Here is a 19,376-nt window from a genome sequence, read left to right as displayed (position 1 = left end):
TTAGCTTCACTTCTCCTTTCACTGAGTGCCTCTCAGGCCCACTATGATCCAGCACATATTTTCGGGTTACACTTCACTATGGAGACTAATTAAGGATTATCGGAAGTTCAGATAAAGTCGGTCCTGTGCGGAATGTAGCCCTCTCTGAAGGTTCTGGGCTCAGTCACGGTCCAGTGTGTGCAAAACGGCTGAGAAGGTCCCCGCAGTAGCTCGCAGGATGGGGAGGGGGTCCAACTCCAAGTTTAAAACATCTTGATTGGATAGTTCTTCTTTCCTTAAAATGCCCTCTTTTAGTTCTTCAGTGAAGTGAACTTTAAGTTAGATGTTAGTTTTAAGTTGGATATTCGGCAGACATTTCCTCTCGGTGGTTCACTGTAGGCAGGGATGGATTTTCATGCCGTCTGGTCTCGCAGAGAAGGCGGATAGCGAGACTCCGTGCACTCGCTGCGCTTAGGGACCATCAAAGAATTACATTCAATCAAAACCCCCCAAAATTAATAACTTCCAGGTGATCCACACACTCAGAACCACTGCTAAAATGTGACTAATGAGGCACACCAGATATCATGAGATTTTCATTGATTTTTTATTTTATAACATTTTTTTCTAAAAGTGTCTAAAATTAACTAAATTAACTTCAATAAAGGAATAAAAGCGGGCATTTGGAGGGAAGAACGATCCAATCAAAATGGGTTGAGGGTGGAGTCGGACGTCTGACCCCGCCCAATGTCCGAGCCCTCTCCTGTAGTTCTCCTCCGGACCGGCAGGTGGTGCTATCCCCGTCCTGTTTCCCATGTTAGCTAACTGTCATGGCGGCTCCCTGTTGCAGGTGTATTTCACGGTGAGGTTGTTCGTGGTTCGCTGCGGCTGGATGAGTGAACAGTTTACCTGTCTGAGGTGAGACAAGGAGGCTGCGGAACACCTGCAGCAGGCTGAGGACTTCCTGTCCGTGTTAGAGCAGCAGAAGAAGAACAGAGCGGACTTCACTCAGAAAAAGTTCTATTTTATGTTCGGCAGGTAACCACACCGGAACTAAACACACCAGTGGGTTTCATTTAGACAGCAACTTCTCGTTGATCATTCTGTTTGATCAGTTTTACATCTGAGGAGCTGCTTTTATTGACCTGCAGGAACCTTCATCAAATTCTGTTGAAATTTAGACGAATGTGGTTCCGGGTGATGTTCGTTGGTCTGAATATGATTGATTTCCTTTCGATTGATATCTTTGAAGTATATTTTTTAATTCGGCTTGTGTTTAATCGCCATACACTTTCATTTTGAAACATTCTCATGTATTTTCCTCAGATCAGCTGAGCTCAGTCATTGTGTTTCTGTGATTTCAGAATTAAAGTTGTATATTTCTTCTCCAGTCACAGCTCTTATTTAATAATCCAGCTGATCCTGCAGGGACCTTCCAGCTCAGAGATGGTTGACATGTTGGACTCTCACAGCCGATATTATGGCTGACCAGAATCATCTGTGTCCTCCTGCAGCTATGAATGTGATTCCATCAGTGATCCGGGGCGCACGGCGGCTCTTCCACTCTGACCTGCCCTTCCTTCTCTTTCCTGTCCGGAGCTCCGCCCCACTGCTCACCTGGCCACAAAGCAGAAGGTTTGCCTCCAAGCAGGTAAGTCTTTAAAAAACAGGTGAATCTTCGTCCCGGCAGCTGATTTGTTTGTCGGCTAGATTAGACTCTGGTTGAGCCGAACCTGTCAGTTAGAACCTCCATCAGCAGGTTCTAACTGACAGGTCCTGTTAACTTAGAACCTCAGTTAGCAAAGTGTTCTTTGAATGTCTTTGAATGTGTCCGTCTTCCCTGGAACAAAGTCATTAACTCTTGAATGACTTGCTCTAGGTGAAAGGTCAGAAGAAGGAGCAGAAGAAGAAGAACCCGAATCCCAAAATGGACAAACAGGAAGTGGAGATCCGACAGGGAATGACAGCGGAGGCGCTAGCTGCAGCCATGAACAAAGACTTTGGTAAGAACCTGCAGATAAACTGATTGTTCCTCTATGAGTCTGTGCTGACTGATGGCTCGGTTCTCCTGAAGATCATGTTTTAGAGGCTTTGCTCAACACCTCTCTGGACCTGGACTCTCTGAATCCGGACTCGGTTCTGGAAGAGAAGTGGATTAAGGAGGTGGTGACCCGGTCTGGGATGAAGTTCAGATGGGCCAAACTGAGTGAGAGCCGAGAGCGACCCAACAGAGACGTCCAGAGGAGGTATCAGCAGAACTGACTGCATTGGGTGAACCGGTTCTGAAGAAAGTTACCAACCAGAGCACAAAGTATCAAACTGACCAATCGGGACAGAGACGCTTTGTGTTATGTTAAGATGCAGATCTATATTGTATTATAAATGAACAGTATATTGCATTCCAGATCTATTTTAAACTGCATATAGATCTGTGAATGTTTTATTATGGTTTTGCTTGTATCTACTGATTCGGATCACTTGGTGTCAATCAGGGTATCGCTATGCCTTCCTTTCAGGACCTTAGTCACACAGACAAGTCATTGAAAAAATCCCAATCTATTCTGGCTGATCGAGGTCCAGTTTTCCTCCCATCAGCCACCATGCAGAAATAACTGGTTCAGAAAGCATCTCATTCCATCCTGCTCTGACCACTGACCCAGCAGACCCCTGGCTGACCCGTCGCTCCTGGTGAGTCGCCCCCCGGTGGTCACCATCATGGGTCACGTGGACCATGGGAAGACGACGCTCCTCGACAGCCTGAGGAAGAGCCAGATCGTTTCCACGGAAGCTGGAGGGATCACGCAGCACATCGGAGCGTTTCTAGGTAACTCCCTGGTTTTCCCAGAATGTTTACTGTGAATCTCCTGACCTTGGGCTTTGACCTCCCAGTTCAGCTGCCTACAGGAGAAAGAATCACCTTCCTGGACACGCCCGGGCACGCCGCCTTCTCCTCTATGAGAGCCCGAGGAGCCAACGCCACCGACATCGTCATCCTGGTGGTGGCGGCCGACGACGGTGTAATGAACCAGACGATCGAGTCCATCCAGCATGCCAGGAAAGCCAAAGGTAGGAGCTGAACTTGTCAGGCGGTACCTGTGGCTGAAACCAGATTCTGATGCTTGGTTCCCTTCCTGTTTCCGCTGCGCTCCGTGCATCAGTCCCCATCATCGTGGCGGTCAATAAGTGTGACAAGCCTCAAGCTGACCCTCGGAGGGTCAAACAGGAGCTACTGGCCCACGACGTTGTCTGCGAGGAGTTTGGAGGAGACGTTCAGGCCATTCACATCTCTGCTCTAAAGGTGACTTGACACAAACAGAACCACAGATCAGCCAGAGTCCCATTGACACCAGGATGAGGTTTAGGAAAACATTGAGCATGAACTGCAAAGCTCAGGGTAACTAGAGGTTGGTGCCATGTGACTGATGATGTCACTGTTACCAGGACGACAACCTGCTGGCTCTGGCCGAGGCCACGGTGGCATTGGCGGAGGTTCTTGAGCTGAAGGCTGACCCAAATGGTCCAGTGGAGGCCCTCATCATCGAAAGCCGAACAGACAAAGGCAAAGGGTGCGTCATCCAGAACTGGCTCTGATGGTTTTGCTGGGACCAGTTTACATGACTGGTTCTGAAAATTGGTACCAGTTTAACCCTTTGTCTCCTCAGTCCTGTAACCACGGCTATCGTCCAGAGGGGGACGCTGAAGCGAGGCTGCATCCTGGTCGCAGGGAGTTGTTGGGCCAAAGTCCGCTTCCTGTTTGATGAGAACGAGCGGGCGGTGACGGAGGCGGGGCCCAGCCTGGCGGTGCAGGTGGTCGGCTGGAAGGAGCTGCCGTCTGCTGGAGAGACCATCCTGGAGGTTGAGTCTGAGGTGAGGTCCAGACTGGGCAAGAACTGAGCTCAGATCACTGATTTTTAAATTGTTTTCATGATTTTTATATTAGTTTGTGTTGGTCCTTCTCTTCTAGATGTAGACGCCACAGCTGGTTCTTGTTCCTTAAACTTTTAAATGAATAAATCCGTTTCTATCTTCAGGTCACAGATCTGCCTGTCTGAGCTGCTTCCTGTCTGTGACTGCTGCAGTAAAAGCCTGTAATGTTTGCTCTTCTGCAGCAGCGGGCCAGAGAGGTGGTGGAGTGGAGGAGTCATGAGGAGGAGCAGCAGAAGCTCCTGGAGGACCGGAGCGCCATCGAGTTAAAGCAGAAGCTTCACCTGGAGGAATACCGACGGGAGCGGGAGGGGCTGTCACATCTGAGCTGGCGGCAGAGGAAGGCAGCTCTGTACCGGGCCAACAAGACCCGGTTCTCCATGAGACCCAGCGAGAGGGTGGAGAACAAAGAGCTCAGCCTGCCGCTTATCATCAAAGGTAGGTACGCAGCTTGCCTCTGACAGGCTGCGCCTGCAGTGACATCACTCACTGAGCTCCCTCTGACCTGCAGGTGATGTTGACGGCTCGGTGGAGACGCTCCTGAACATTTTGGATGGGTATGACTCACAGGAGCAGTGCTATCTGGAGGTGGTCCACTTCGGCATTGGAGAGATCTCAGAGAACGACGTCAACATGGCGGAAATGTTTGGAGGTAGGAGCAGCAGGTGGCGCTCTCTTCGTGTTCTGATGGAGGTGGATGTTTTTGAACCAGAGCTGGGATCCATGTTTGAGAACTCTATGTGCGGTGTTGGACTGCAGCGCCAAGAGGCTGGAAGGTTCCGTTTTGATCTCAGTCAGTACCAGAACTGGAGATTATCTGATTGGCGTTGCCGTGGTAACAAGTCTTTTTAAATGACACAGCACACTCCTTGGAATAAAGCAGCAGATGGTCTGGAAAAGGAAGGGAAACTCAGCTTCACTTTCTGTTGGAGCAGAGCAGACATTTTCTGTCTTGTTGCAGAGTCAGAAGTTTAGATGGTTGAAGGGTTTCCTCCTCTTCCTCAGGTTCCATTTACGGCTTCAACGTGACGGCGAGCCGTTCCATCCAGCAGCTGGCGGCAAAGAAAGGCGTTCCGCTGCGGCTTCACTCCATCATCTACAAACTGATCGATCAACTGAAGGATGAGCTGAGCAGCAAACTGCCGCCTCACGTCTCCCAGAACACCGTGGGTGAGTTCTGGTCCATTCACTGCCAGTTGGACCTAAACCAGCCTACAGGTTCAGTTTATCAGAACCGTCCTTATCAGTGATTATCAGAAGCTTTATTTATGGAGCGCTTTACACACTCAGGGTGACCACTGTGCTGTACAGGTTCATAAAATTAGATAATGAAAAACACGAAATAATAATAATAAAATAAAGTCCAACATCTACAGTAAAACAAACAGAATAAGAGCAGTAAAAACAATAAATGTGCATTTCCTGCGAAAATGCAGTTTGAATGCTGTAAGCTGATTTTTTCTTTTTTAGCTGAAAGGTGGCAGAAACGAGCTGAAATCTCCTGAAATGTAATGATTTAGAAGAAAAATAGAAATGCTAAACTCCTGTTGAAAGCTGGCAGAAAGTGGCTAAGGTTGACAGCAGAATATCAGCTGAAATCTGATAAATTAGTAGAAATAGCAAAGAAAAACTGTCATCTGATCTGATTAAGCAGGAAGACTATTAGCTATAAAACAGCTTAACAATGTAAAGTTACCTCAAAACTACTTGTTGAAATGCACGAACTGACAAAAACTTTAAAAAAGCAGGAAAGAGCTGCCCATAAATGAGCTGAAAAAGCATAGACTGAAGCAAAAACATATTCCAAGAAATTGAAGTCAGTGGTAAAATATATAAAAAATAGCAGAAGATTCAGAAAAAGAATGAACTAACAACAAATACGCTGAAGAAACACAAAAACAAACAAGTAAAAGTATTCTTCAGCTAACAGAGAAGAGAGGAGAAAGAGAAGCTAAAATGCTAACATTAGCATATTGGCACTAGCATGAAAGCTGATATTAATTTACTGCATCTAATATGCAAAAAACAATGGATAAGCTAAAATGAGCTAAAATGCTAATGCTAACTACAGCGTATATTTAAAGGTCTATGAACTTTCCCTTTAAAATGGTTCCTTCTTGTTCAGGTGTTGGAACCTCAGTAGAAGCTGTTTAAGTAGCTTGATGCTCCACTGGGACCTATGGAGATGGTCTTATCATCATAAGTCACAGAGTAGTGGGTTCATTCTGGTTCTGATAGAGACTGGAACTGGTTATGATGAAGAATTGTACAAGGTTCTGATGGAGTTGGGACCTGGTTGTGATGGAGTTTGGACCTGGTTCTGATAGGTAAGGTAAGTTTATTTATATAGCGTTTTTCAGCAACGAGACACTCAAAGCGCTTTACATACAATCACAAAGCAAATAAACACAGATACAGAAAAACAAATCGAATGATAAAATCAGAGGTAATTTAAAAAAGTAAAATAAAATAAAGAGAATAGAATGATGGACAAGAAAATGAAAGGAACATTGGACTGAAAACTTTAATAATGTTTAGATGGCCCAGTCAAAGGCCGCTCTAAACAAATAAGTTTTTAATCTTGATTTGAAGCAATTTAGGGTTTCGGCGCTTTTACAGTTTTCTGGGAGTTTATTCCAGATTAGTGGAGCATAAGAACTAAAAGCTGCTTCTCCATGTTTGGTTCTGGTTCTGGTTCTGCAGAGTATATTTGAGCCAGAAGACCTGAGATGTCTGGGTGGTTGATCCACTGCCAACAAGTCTGTAATGTATTTTGGTGCTAAGCCATTCAGTGATTTATAGACTAACAGAAGTATTTTAAAGTCTATTCTCTGAGCTACAGGGAACCAGTGTAGGGACTTTAGAACCGGGCCGATGTTCTCCACTTTCTTAGTTCTAGTGAGGACGTGGGCAGCAACGTTCTGGATCAACTGCAGCTGTCTGATCCACTTTTTAGGCAGACCTGTGAAGACACCGTTGCAGTAATACCTCTATAGAAAAAGAGCAACTTGGACAAGCTGCTACTACAGAACTACAGGCCTATATCAAACCTCCCCTTCATCAGTAAGATTATTGAAAAATCTGTGTTTCAGCAGTTAAACAACTTCCTAACAACGACCAACCGCTTCGATGTCTTCCAGTCAGACTTCCTGCTCACCACAGTACAGAGACTGCTCTTATCAAGGTGTTCAGTGACATCCGTATAAATGCAGACTGTGGAAGAACCACGGTGCTGGTATTATTGGACCTTAGTGCAGCATTTGACACTGTTGATCATTTTATTAGAGCGCCTGGAAAACTGGGTCAGCCTTTCTGGTACAGCACTCAGCTGGTTTAAATCCTACTTGAAGGACAGGGACTTTTTTGTGTCAGTAGGTAACTTTAAATCAGACACAAAAATCACATGTGGCGTTCCCCAAGGGTCCATCTTAGGGCCCCTCCTATTCAATATCTACATGCTCCCCCTAACTCAGATTTTAATAAACAACGTAAGTTATCATAACTATGCAGACGACACACAGCTATACGTTACGATGTCACCAGGTGACCATGAACCCATTCAAGTGCTGGGTAAATGCTTAGAAGAAATCAATGCATGGATGGGCCTAAATTATCTTCAGCTGAATCAAAACAAAACTGAAGTAATAATCTTTGGACCAAAGGAAGAGCGTTTAAAAGTTAGCACACAGCTTCAGTTAATACAGCTAGAAACCACCAGTCAGGCTGGAAACCTGGGTGTAGTGATGGACTCAGACCTGAACCTTCAGAGGAACATAAAGACAGTAACTAGGTCGACCTTCTATCACCTAAAGAACATCTCCAGGATTAAAGGACTAATGTCTCAGCAGGACCTTGAAAAACTAATTCATGCGTTCATCTTTAGTAGAATTGAATCATTTGAAGATAGCTTAATGTCTTGTGAACATTTTAAAAGTTGAATGGTGTTTCTAGCTGAAAGTATGCAGAAGTAGTAAGCTGTGAAAGAACGCAAAGTTTTAGCTGAATTTTGTGGCATTTTTAAGATTTTCCTTTCATTTCAATGGGCCAAAAATTGGCACAAAAAGCTGAATATTTTAAAAAGTATGAAAAGTATTAATACCAAAAGTCATAGCCGTAATGTCCTAAATGAGCTGAACATTTTAAAAGTTGAATGGCTAAAATAGCACAAAGTATGAAGGAGATAGGTGCCAAAAAAAGTGTTAGATATACATAATAAAGAGAAACAGGATCTCAATACTGTGAATGCTGAAGGCATTGACACAATAAAGAAAAACAGAAAAACAATAAGTGAGTGCATGAATGCATTCTCGCTGATAATAAAAGCAGCCTGATACTTCTGATCAACTGGAACTAAAAGCCAAAAAATGAGTCTTTAAAAGAGATTTAAAATCATTCCAGCTGTTGGAATCCTTACAGTGATCTTTCCATAGATATATATGTAATGCACATCATCCTGTGTTTGAACACATCAACCATGTTATGAAAATAGAACAGTATCAACTATCAGACAAGCAAGACAAACATCCATTTTGATAGTTTATTAACCAATGACTGGCACCCCATCTGTACTTGAGCCCTCTGATCTTTCATTAATGAGCAAAATTATAATGCATCTGTACTGTTGAGTTTCTTTGTTTTTATGTGTCTGTTTTGTAAGTGCACCATTAAGTGCATAATGTGACTGATGTAGCCTCGTAGTTTTTAGCCTAAAGCTAAACTGTACGTATGAAAACAAAGCACTAATAAATCGACCTGTAGAAAACATGCTGAGACATACAAAGAGAGGTCACAGCGTCCATGAGTAAAAACATGCTAACATTTCCCTCCATGGGTCAGTCACTCAAACACGGGTCAGTCACTCAAACATGGGTCAGTCACTCAAACATGGGTCAGTCACTCAAACATGGGTCAGTCACTCAAACATGGGTCAGTCACTCAAACATGGGTCAGTCACTCAAACATGGGTCAGTCACTCAAACATGGGTCAGTCACTCAAACATGGGTCAGTCACTCAAACACGGGTCAGTCACTCAAACACGGGTCAGTCACTCAAACACGGGTCAGTCACTCAAACATGGGTCAGTCACTCAAACATGGGTCAGTCACTCAAACATGGGTCAGTCACTCAAACATGGGTCAGTCACTCAAACACGGGTCAGTCACTCAAACACGGGTCAGTCACTCAAACACGGGTCAGTCACTCAAACATGGGTCAGTCACTCAAACATGGGTCAGTCACTCAAACATGGGTCAGTCACTCAAACATGGGTCAGTCACTCAAACACGGGTCAGTCACTCAAACATGGGTCAGTCACTCAAACACGGGTCAGTCACTCAAACACGGGTCAGTCACTCAAACACGGGTCAGTCACTCAAACACGGGTCAGTCACTCAAACATGGGTCAGTCACTCAAACATGGGTCAGTCACTCAAACATGGGTCAGTCACTCAAACATGGGTCAGTCACTCAAACATGGGTCAGTCACTCAAACACGGGTCAGTCACTCAAACACGGGTCAGTCACTCAAACACGGGTCAGTCACTCAAACACGGGTCAGTCACTCAAACACGGGTCAGTCACTCAAACATGGGTCAGTCACTCAAACATGGGTCAGTCACTCAAACATGGGTCAGTCACTCAAACATGGGTCAGTCACTCAAACATGGGTCAGTCACTCAAACACGGGTCAGTCACTCAAACACGGGTCAGTCACTCAAACACGGGTCAGTCACTCAAACACGGGTCAGTCACTCAAACACGGGTCAGTCACTCAAACACGGGTCAGTCACTCAAACACGGGTCAGTCACTCAAACATGGGTCAGTCACTCAAACACGGGTCAGTCACTCAAACATGGGTCAGTCACTCAAACATGGGTCAGTCACTCAAACACGGGTCAGTCACTCAAACACGGGTCAGTCACTCAAACACGGGTCAGTCACTCAAACACGGGTCAGTCACTCAAACACGGGTCAGTCACTCAAACACGGGTCAGTCACTCAAACATGGGTCAGTCACTCAAACATGGGTCAGTCACTCAAACATGGGTCAGTCACTCAAACACGGGTCAGTCACTCAAACATGGGTCAGTCACTCAAACACGGGTCAGTCACTCAAACATGGGTCAGTCACTCAAACACGGGTCAGTCACTCAAACATGGGTCAGTCACTCAAACATGGGTCAGTCACTCAAACATGGGTCAGTCACTCAAACACGGGTCAGTCACTCAAACACGGGTCAGTCACTCAAACACGGGTCAGTCACTCAAACATGGGTCAGTCACTCAAACATGGGTCAGTCACTCAAACATGGGTCAGTCACTCAAACACGGGTCAGTCACTCAAACACGGGTCAGTCACTCAAACACGGGTCAGTCACTCAAACACGGGTCAGTCACTCAAACACGGGTCAGTCACTCAAACACGGGTCAGTCACTCAAACACGGGTCAGTCACTCAAACATGGGTCAGTCACTCAAACACGGGTCAGTCACTCAAACATGGGTCAGTCACTCAAACATGGGTCAGTCACTCAAACATGGGTCAGTCACTCAAACATGGGTCAGTCACTCAAACATGGGTCAGTCACTCAAACATGGGTCAGTCACTCAAACATGGGTCAACGTGACAACACACTGGCTGCCCAGTAAAAATACCTACATGTTCTTTGTGTTCCCTAGCAGCGCAGCTGCTCCAGAAGTTATGTAGAAAGTTTTAACCTCACTATCAAATGTACAAGTCGATTGTCGAGTAACATTGTATTTACATGATTTGTTAACAGGATTCTATTTCACCTTTTGGTAATATTGTATAACATGGTGAGTCTAAACCGTAGGTGCTACAGAGGTTTGTTGTAGGATTATTCAAACTAGGATACAGTCAGCACCAGTAAGGACGCTGCCATCAGCTGAGATATTCTTCTTCTGTGGTTTTAAACTGGTCAGCAGCTGTCGTGCAGGAGCCAGAGCATCCCTTCTAGAAAGATCCAGTTTCCCCATTTACATGACAACGGAGACCGGAACGTTTTCAAACATCACACTCTGAAACTGGTTCTCAAATTTGGCCGTTTTCAGAGAAAAGGTCCATCGTTGTCATGGAAAAGAACAGTAGAAACACAACTAAACTTTTCAATTTTGACCAGAAACCATTGTCGCGTAAACGGGGTCTTCATCAGACATCACCATCAGTCCCACGTCTCTGTTTTCTGCCACAGGTGAGGCAACAGTCCTCGCCACCTTCGATGTCTCTGTAGGGAAGAAGAAGGTTCCGGTGGCCGGCTGCCGGGTCCAGAAAGGCCATCTGGACCGACGGCTGAAGTTCAGGGTGATCAGAGGACAGGACACCGTATGGGAGGGTGAGTGGCCAGACTAGAACCTGTCTGTGGTCCAGAATTTGGTATTGTGTTCTGTAGAGAAATCTCATCTTGGTTCTGGTGATTTGAAAACTTTCAGCTTAACATTCTGTTCCAGTTCTTGTGGGTTGTGTTGCACTGTAAGGTTTTGCTGATGCCCCAGCATGTTCTGCATCGGGTTGTAACTTGAGGGTTCTGCTGAAAATTGCTGCTGGTTTTCCTGAGGATCCTGCAGGTTCTGTTTTCCACTAGCATTTATGTTCTCCTGATGTTTTTTTGAAGGTGCTGAAGGTTGGAGATCTTTCTAAGACCTACATATTAAAAGAAATAAACACTGAAGGTGATGATTTCTGTGTTTTGCATCACCTTCATGGTTCTGCTGATGAAGTCTGACGGTGAATCTGCAGAAACAAGTTTAAGGTTCTGCTGCTTATTGTGTTGCTCTGGATCTCGTGTTTCTACAGGTTCTGTCATGCCATAACTTTTAAGGTTCTATGTCACGCTGTAAGTACAGTTCTGCTGTTTCTGCAGGTTCTGTGTCGGCGCTGAAGCACCACAAAGACGAGGTGCAGACGGTGAAGACTGGGATGGAGTGCGGCCTGTCGATGGACGGCGACATTGACTTCAGAGCTGGTGACATCATCGTGTGTTTTGAGGAGCTGGAGGTTCCACAGGTCACTTCCTGGGACCCTGGGTTCTAACCTCTGCTGTGTACTCTGGCAAAGGACAAACTGATTATTTCCCTTCTGACTGGATTGGACTTCCATGGTCCAGATCAGAACATCAGACTCACAGAAATATATAGGAACATTTATTAAAAGTTTGGCTTTATTGAAAACAATTTGCAAACTTCTGACCAATCATCTCAAATGTTGACACATCATCAATAAAACGATTCCAAGATCTGATCCCTGCAGCTTTATTCCAGGCAGGAAGTTCTGGATCAGAGGAACTTCCTGGCCCAGGAGTTCTGTCTTCCTCAGCTGTTGGTGCGATTTAAAAAAAAAAAAAATTCCCCCTTTACTTCTTGGGTTTGGCGAGCAGCGCCGGGTCGATCTGATCTGGACTCAGTCCTCTAACGGAGAACAGTCTGGCAGCGCGCTCCAACAGCGTTCCCCCACACTTTAACCCCCGTCGCATGAGTTCCTCCTTCAGGATGCCCAGACCCAAAGATTCCAGCTGCTGGACGGACGTCACAGAGGACAGATCCAGCTGTTGGGACAGAACCTGTTAGAATCAGAGGTTTTAGCTCTGTTCACAATAATTCTGCCTGTCCAAACTTTGAGCTCGTTCATTTCAACTTTTCTGCTCCTAAAATAGGAACGTTTTAAATAACTGGATTCTGGTTTAAATTCCGACCTGTTGTGGTTCATTGCTCGTCGGCGCAGGATGTTCCTGATCCTCTGGTGGATCAACGACTGGTTCTGTTGGAGGTCCGGGTTTCTGGTTTTCTGATGTTGCTAAGGTTGGACCAGCTGAAGAGGAGCTACAGTCAGACGAGCTGGAAGAGACGAAACAGAACTTGTTCAGGTTCCTGAAGCTGATTTTGTTCTCACTGCAGGCATGCCAGGAGCTTCCTCCCTTTGCCCGCTGCTGAGAGAGTTACACTAAGAACCCAGATGTTTGTGGGCTCCAGAATGTTCTGGTTTAACTGGTTACCAGTTTGCACTTCATTCGTGACTGACAAGGAAACATGAAACAATAAAACAAAGCTTTCAGCGTGAGGAACTTCACAATAAGAGCCTTAATAAGACCTATAAACATTTTGAAGATCAGTCCAGCTCTAATGACTGGAATATGTGGAGCATGACAGGGCGCCACCTGCTGGTCTTCGCCGGGAACATCCCTCTGATGCTGTGCAGAGAACTAAAAACAAAGTTTCACTTTATGCTGATAATCAATAAGCTTATCTCAATGGACACACTTAATAAGTCATTATTCAGTCAAAATTAATATTATTCTTATTGTTTAGATTTATAAACAGTTTTTGCTCTCAAATCCTCTCAGCCTGGATTCCATGTCTCCTTCCTGATCTGTACATCCCATAGTTTCTAAGAAAGAGGGACTGGCATATTCTTACTGGGTATCTGTTCTTTGACAGCTGCTCCCAATCCAGAGAGGATGGAAGATCTGCTGCTTGACTGGAGATGGTCCAGGACCTTTCTCTGGGTGTGGTACTGAGATGGGAAGCTACCCATATTTGGTGGGTCTGGAAATCATTCACTGATCTGTGCTGAGAAGGTCTGTGGTCCTTTGCTGACATATTAAGAAGTTCTTGGATTCCGTGATGAGCTACGGCTCCATATCTGATGTTCATGTCACGACCAGCTCAGCAGCGATTGGACCCGGCCAGAAGCACAAATGATTATATGAGAAAAATGACATCAGGCAGTTCCTCGTATTCATCGTTTTATGATGCTGCTGGTTCGGCTGTAATAACTGATCCTGAAACAGAACTTGGTTCTGAAACTCGGAACAGTTTCAGTCCTCAGGTCTGCCCACTAAAAACACCAGGATTTATTTAGAACCAGCAGATCCGATCCTGTCCAACATACCTGCTGTTGGGTTCATGGTCCACCCCCTCCCTCTGGATCGTCATGGTAACAGCAGCTCCTCTGCTGCTGGGTGGTGATCCTCCATCATCATCTTCATCGTCTTCATCCTCTGAACTCAGCTTGCCCAGTCCTGTCCTGTAAACATGGCAGCAGATCCTCACCAATTATGTTCTGCTGCCTTCATCACGTCACCGAATATCACACACTGACCAGAACCCGACTGCTGCTGCAGTCTTCCTCTTCTTTTTCAGCGAGGCTTGGTTCTGATCCACGTTGGGTCTCTTGGCGGCTGATACATCTCCCACCTTCACCTGGCCACTGGAAGACACCTGCAGACCTGCAACACACACACACACCTTAATCACAAACAGCTGCAGCTGGACTCACCTGTAACTGCCGGTTCTGACCAGCCACCTTTCAGCACGGAGTCCTCTAGCCTCTCGCTCAGGTCGTGACACTGCTGCTGGTACTCCGGGTCAGTGAACTGGTGTTTTGGCTCGGCCAGTTTCCTCTGCAGCCGCTCCAGACGCCGCTGCTCCTTCTCTGCTTCACGCTCCGCTTGCTTCTTCAGCCAGTCTGCCATCCTGAGGCCCAAACAGAACCAGAACCCGTTATAGAACGAGAACCAATCAGAGCCAACATTTCAGAACCACAACTCTGCAGCTGATCCAGACACTGCAACAATTTCCCCACTTTCAGCCCCGCCCTCTTCTTAGTTGGACATTGCAGTTTGCCTACCATGGTACCAGGCATCTTCTTTGGAACAGCAGGTTCTAAGGAAGTCCAGTTCTGTCCTAGGATGTCTCCTCTGCCCAGATCAGGTGGTGCAGGGGAGGATAACTGTTCAAAAGTTAAAATCTCCTTTGGAGAGCATCCAGTAGCTGTTAAGCTCCAGCAAAACAATATCAGAGATGTGTGGACAGGGATGAAGAAGATCACAGGCTTCAAGCAGGATGATCAGACCGATGAAGGTCTGGACAGAACCAATGAACTGAACCTATTCTTCAATAGGTTCAGTTCAGAAACAAGCTTCGCATCCTCCTCTCCTGCTCACAAGCAGACATCTCGCCATCCTTTGACCCACAGCTGTCCAGTAACACCTCACATGTTTTATCTTCCACCTCAGCCCTAGACCCTTCTACATGTTTGCCTTCAACCATATCAGAAGATGTTGATGCTTCCTTTGCTTCCTTCCACCTGTATGTTTCATAGAAGTCAAGTAAAGATGCAACTGGAGAGACTGAACCAGAATAAGGCTGCAGGTCCAGATCATGTCAGCCCTAGAGTCCTGAAGGTCTGTGCAGAGCAGCTCTGTGGGATTCTGCAGCACCTCTTCAACCTTAGCCTGGCCCAGAAGAAGGTTCTGGTGTTGTGGAAGACCTCCTGTCTTGTTCCGGTACCAAAGAAAACTCACCCATCAGTCCTCAATGACTATAGACCTGTTGCCCTGACATCTCACATCATGAAGGTCCTAGAGAGACTCCTGTTGGCCCACCTGAGTAAGCAAACAGTAAACCATCAGGACCTCCTTCAGTTTGCTTATCGCTGTGGAGTTGGAGTTGAAGATGCCATCAAACACCTGCTTCAACAAACCTACTGTCATCTGGACAAAGCCAGCAGCACTGTGAGGATCATGTTCTTTGATTTCTCCAGAACATTTAATACAATCCAACCTGATTTGCTTTGTCAGAAACTCCAGAAGACTCAGGTGGAGGCCTCAACAATCTCCTGGATCAAAGACTACCTGACAAACAGACCACAGTTTGTGAGACTGAAGGGTTGTGAGTCTAACCAGGTAGTCAGCAGCACAGGAGCACCACAGGGGACGGTACTCTCACCATTCCTTTTCACTCTGAACACCTCAGACTTCCAGTACAAGACAGACTCCTGTCATCTGCAGAAATACTCGGATGATTCTGCAGTTGTGGGGTGGATCAGAGATGGAGAAGAAAATGAGTACAGGGAGCTGGTGGACCACTTTGTGGCATGGTGTGGAAACAATCATCTCATCCTGAACGTGACTAAAACAAAGGAGATGATTGATTCAAGAGAAACAGGAATAAGTCAAAAACTATTTCTATCATGGGAGAAGAAGTGGAGGTGGTGGAGGAGTATAAATACCTCGGTGTTCACCTGGACAACAGACTGGAGTGGAGATGCAACTGTGAAGCCATCTACAAGAAGGGACAGAGCAGACTGTACTTCTTGAGGAAGCTTAGGTCCTTTGGTGTTTGCAGCAAGATGCTGCATATCTTCTATAAGTCTGTTGTGGAAAGTGTGATCTCTTCTGCCATCATCTGCTGGGGAAGTAGCATCAGAACCAGGGACTTAAAAAAGCTCAACAAGCTGATAAAGAAGGCTGGTTCTGTTCTGGGGACTCCTCTGGAACCTCTGGAGATCATTGTGGAAAGAAGGATTCTTCATAAAATGAAGAACATTATGGAGAACCCTGAGCATCCTCTTCATCAGACTGTCCTACAACAACAGAGTGTCTTCAGTCAGAGGCTTCTTCAGATCTGCTGTAAGACGGAGCGCTACAGGAGATCCTTCCTGCTCACAGCCATCAGCATCTACAACGGCTCTTTGAAGAAACCTTCATAATATGAGCTACAACAACATTTAATTTACCTTTGGGATTAATAAAGTATTTTTGAATTGAATTGAGACATTTTCATCCATCACTGCTCCCAACAAACCCAGTATGCCGTTTACATTCCAGCTGTTCTTGGCACTGGTTTCTATATTATTGTCGGGTTTCCATAACTATAGTTTCTATTGTGTTGTATATTTGACCTTACTGTACAGGTCCTTCTCAAAATATTAGCATATTGTGATAAAGTTCATTATTTTCCATAATGTCATGATGAAAATTTAACATTCATATATTTTAGATTCATTGCACACTAACTGAAATATTTCAGGTCTTTTATTGTCTTAATACGGATGATTTTGGCATACAGCTCATGAAAACCCAAAATTCCTATCTCACAAAATTAGCATATCATTAAAAGGGTCTCTAAACGAGCTATGAACCTAATCATCTGAATCAACCAGTTAACTCTAAACACCTGCAAAAGATTCCTGAGGCCTTTAAAACTCCCAGCCTGGTTCATCACTCAAAACCCCAATCATGGGTAAGACTGCCGACCTGACTGCTGTCCAGAAGGCCACTATTGACACCCTCAAGCAAGAGGGTAAGACACAGAAAGACATTTCTGAACGAATAGGCTGTTCCCAGAGTGCTGTATCAAGGCACCTCAGTAGGAAGTCTGTGGGAAGGAAAAAGTGTGGCAGAAAACGCTGCACAAAGAGAAGAGGTGACCGGACCCTGAGGAAGATTGTGGAGAAGGGCCGATTCCAGACCTTGGGGGACCTGTGGAAGCAGTGGACTGAGTCTGGAGTAGAAACATCCAGAGCCACCGTGCACAGGCGTGTGCAGGAAATGGGCTACAGGTGCCGCATTCCCCAGGTCAAGCCACTTTTGAACCAGAAACAGCGGCAGAAGCGCCTGACCCGGGCTACAGAGAAGCAGCACTGGACTGTTGCTCAGTGGTCCAAAGTACTTTTTTTGGATGAAAGCAAATTCTGCATGTCATTCGGAAATCAAGGTGCCAGAGTCTGGAGGAAGACTGGGGAGAAGGAAATGCCAAAATGCCAGAAGTCCAGTGTCAAGTACCCACAGTCAGTGATGGTCTGGGGTACCGTGTCAGCTGCTGGTGTTGGTCCACTGTGTTTTATCAAGGGCAGGGTCAATGCAGCTAGCTATCAGGAGATTTTGGAGCACTTCATGCTTCCATCTGCTGAAAAGCTTTATGGAGATGAAGATTTCATTTTTCAGCACGACCTGGCACCTGCTCACAGTGCCAAAACCACTGGTAAATGGTTTACTGACCATGGTATCACTGTGCTCAATTGGCCTGCCAACTCTCCTGACCTGAACCCCATAGAGAATCTGTGGGATATTGTGAAGAGAATGTTGAGAGACTCAAGACCCAACACTCTGGATGAGCTAAAGGCCGCTATCGAAGCATCCTGGGCCTCCATAAGACCTCAGCAGTGCCACAGGCTGATTGCCTCCATGCCACGCCGCATTGAAGCAGTCATTTCTGCCAAAGGATTCCCGACCAAGTATTGAGTGCATAACTGTACATGATTATTTGAAGGTTGACGTTTTTTGTATTAAAAACACTTTTCTTTTATTGGTCGGATGAAATATGCTAATTTTGTGAGATAGGAATTTTGGGTTTTCATGAGCTGTATGCCAAAATCATCCGTATTAAGACAATAAAAGACCTGAAATATTTCAGTTAGTGTGCAATGAATCTAAAATATATGAATGTTAAATTTTCATCATGACATTATGGAAAATAATGAACTTTATCACAATATGCTAATTTTTTGAGAAGGACCTGTATAGTCTACATCTTATTTTAAATTGCTTGTCTGTGGTTGAACTTTCCACACTAATATTACCATGGTAACCATTAAAACAACTGTGTCCTTCAAACAATAATGAAGTCAGTTTATGAAGCTGAAGGAAGCATAGAACTAAATACATAGAATGTGGTAGATGCCTCCATCTCAACACATTCTAACCTATCATGATCCAACAACATCTCCAATGTTACAGATCCAATCAGAACACAGAGTTGTTCCGATGATCCACCTCAGCTGACTCCTTTAGATGTGGAGGAGCAACAGCTCCCCCTGGATGGAAGATCTCCTCTCTATAGCTCTAAGGAAGGCCCAGCCTCTTTACAGAGGAGGCTCATTCAGCTGCTTATATCCAGGATCTGGGTCCTTCAGTTCTGACCCATATGTCAGAACCATAGGAGAAGGTTTGAACCTAGAAAGATGGAGAGGTTCATCCCACACAGACCACAGCAACTTCCATTCATCTTCTGCTGAATTCTGTCCCAGACATGGAGGTCAGTCTGTGACCCGGAGACTTCTTACAGAATAATTAATAAACAGCTAATTCATTTTTAAAGACAGATCCTCTGAGTTTCTCCAAATATGAGGAGATAAGAACCTCATATTCAGACGTGCTACAAAAGGAACTGACTCTTCCAAAACCAATCAGGAAAGACCTGAGGCCCCACCCCTCACATCTTTATCATGGCCAGTCTGGGTTCTGGTTCTGAATCACTGAAGCTTTCACATTCCAGCATCCTAAAGGAAGGGGGCAGAGCAACCCCCTTAGGAGTGGGAGGAGCTTACTCTTTCTCATGGTTGACATCTCTGAGGCGCCGTCCGCTCAGGTCTCTGCAGGCCTCTCTGTTGGTGGTCTTCTCAATCTGAGCTCCAAGAGCTCGGAGCATGGAGCCAAAACCTGGAAAACCCATAGAAACATGAACACTCATACATCAACCAACCAAGGAGCGGTCCATTTCCTGGAACTGACCTCCCTTCCCTCCACAGAGCCGGGGTTCCAGGTGGTAGACTGCTCCATTCTGCAACCGGTCCTCCAGCTGGCTCAGATGACCGTTGGTGGTGACATAGAAGTCCTGTTGAGAAACACAAGGATCAGAACATATTCCAACTAACTGTAGAAGGAACATGACACCT

The 19,376-nt window shown here is 45.5% G+C and overlaps 2 protein-coding genes across 7 annotated transcripts in view; one reads left to right on the top strand and one right to left on the bottom strand.

The window, feature by feature from the left end:
* Nucleotides 1-771: 771 nt before the first annotated feature.
* On the top strand, nucleotides 772-12,161 carry mtif2 (mitochondrial translational initiation factor 2). 5 transcript variants are annotated; one of them, XM_047365278.1, is made up of 14 exons: nucleotides 772-1,017; nucleotides 1,494-1,630; nucleotides 1,859-1,982; nucleotides 2,054-2,225; nucleotides 2,634-2,803; nucleotides 2,869-3,045; nucleotides 3,138-3,277; nucleotides 3,421-3,545; nucleotides 3,642-3,846; nucleotides 4,092-4,341; nucleotides 4,415-4,555; nucleotides 4,909-5,073; nucleotides 11,116-11,256; nucleotides 11,785-12,161. In XM_047365278.1, exons 2-14 carry the CDS (start codon nucleotides 1,496-1,498, stop codon nucleotides 11,952-11,954), a joined length of 2,115 nt encoding a protein of 704 aa, XP_047221234.1. In that variant the 5' UTR covers nucleotides 772-1,017; nucleotides 1,494-1,495; the 3' UTR covers nucleotides 11,955-12,161. The 5 variants fall into 5 exon arrangements, with proteins under 5 accessions (XP_047221234.1, XP_047221233.1, XP_047221236.1 ...); XM_047365277.1 differs by having other exon boundaries at nucleotides 774-1,017; nucleotides 4,089-4,341; XM_047365280.1 differs by having other exon boundaries at nucleotides 775-1,017; nucleotides 2,643-2,803; nucleotides 4,089-4,341.
* The window catches only part of sde2 (SDE2 telomere maintenance homolog (S. pombe)), a 24,006-nt gene continuing 16,693 nt past the window's right edge, over nucleotides 12,064-19,376 (bottom strand). The window contains exons 2-8 of one of the 2 annotated variants that reach the window (XM_047365282.1): nucleotides 19,213-19,315; nucleotides 19,029-19,140; nucleotides 14,223-14,392; nucleotides 14,019-14,145; nucleotides 13,809-13,943; nucleotides 12,613-12,754; nucleotides 12,064-12,480 (exon numbers count right to left, since the gene is read on the bottom strand). In XM_047365282.1, the coding sequence (XP_047221238.1) occupies nucleotides 12,274-12,480; nucleotides 12,613-12,754; nucleotides 13,809-13,943; nucleotides 14,019-14,145; nucleotides 14,223-14,392; nucleotides 19,029-19,140; nucleotides 19,213-19,315 (996 nt within the window). In that variant the 3' untranslated portion in view covers nucleotides 12,064-12,273. The remainder of the gene's footprint in view (nucleotides 12,481-12,612; nucleotides 12,755-13,808; nucleotides 13,944-14,018; nucleotides 14,146-14,222; nucleotides 14,393-19,028; nucleotides 19,141-19,212; nucleotides 19,316-19,376) is intronic. The other variant, XM_047365284.1, reaches the window with a different exon arrangement.

This window comes from Girardinichthys multiradiatus, chromosome 5 (assembly GCF_021462225.1).
Source record: "Girardinichthys multiradiatus isolate DD_20200921_A chromosome 5, DD_fGirMul_XY1, whole genome shotgun sequence".
NCBI classification, from domain to species: domain Eukaryota; kingdom Metazoa; phylum Chordata; class Actinopteri; order Cyprinodontiformes; family Goodeidae; genus Girardinichthys; species Girardinichthys multiradiatus.
Note: the sequence above shows the minus strand (reverse complement) of the source record. Positions and strands in the feature narration are given on the sequence as shown.

Excerpts from the sequence above, each read along its gene's own strand:
- mtif2 (XM_047365277.1), top strand. The coding sequence starts at position 1,496 with ATGAATGTGATTCCATCAGTGATCCGGGGCGCACGGCGGCTCTTCCAC. Across the intron at positions 2,804-2,868 it reads GCACATCGGAGCGTTTCTAG|TTCAGCTGCCTACAGGAGAA; the intron begins GTAACTCCCTGG and ends TTGACCTCCCAG. Across the intron at positions 11,257-11,784 it reads ACAGGACACCGTATGGGAGG|GTTCTGTGTCGGCGCTGAAG; the intron begins GTGAGTGGCCAG and ends CTGTTTCTGCAG.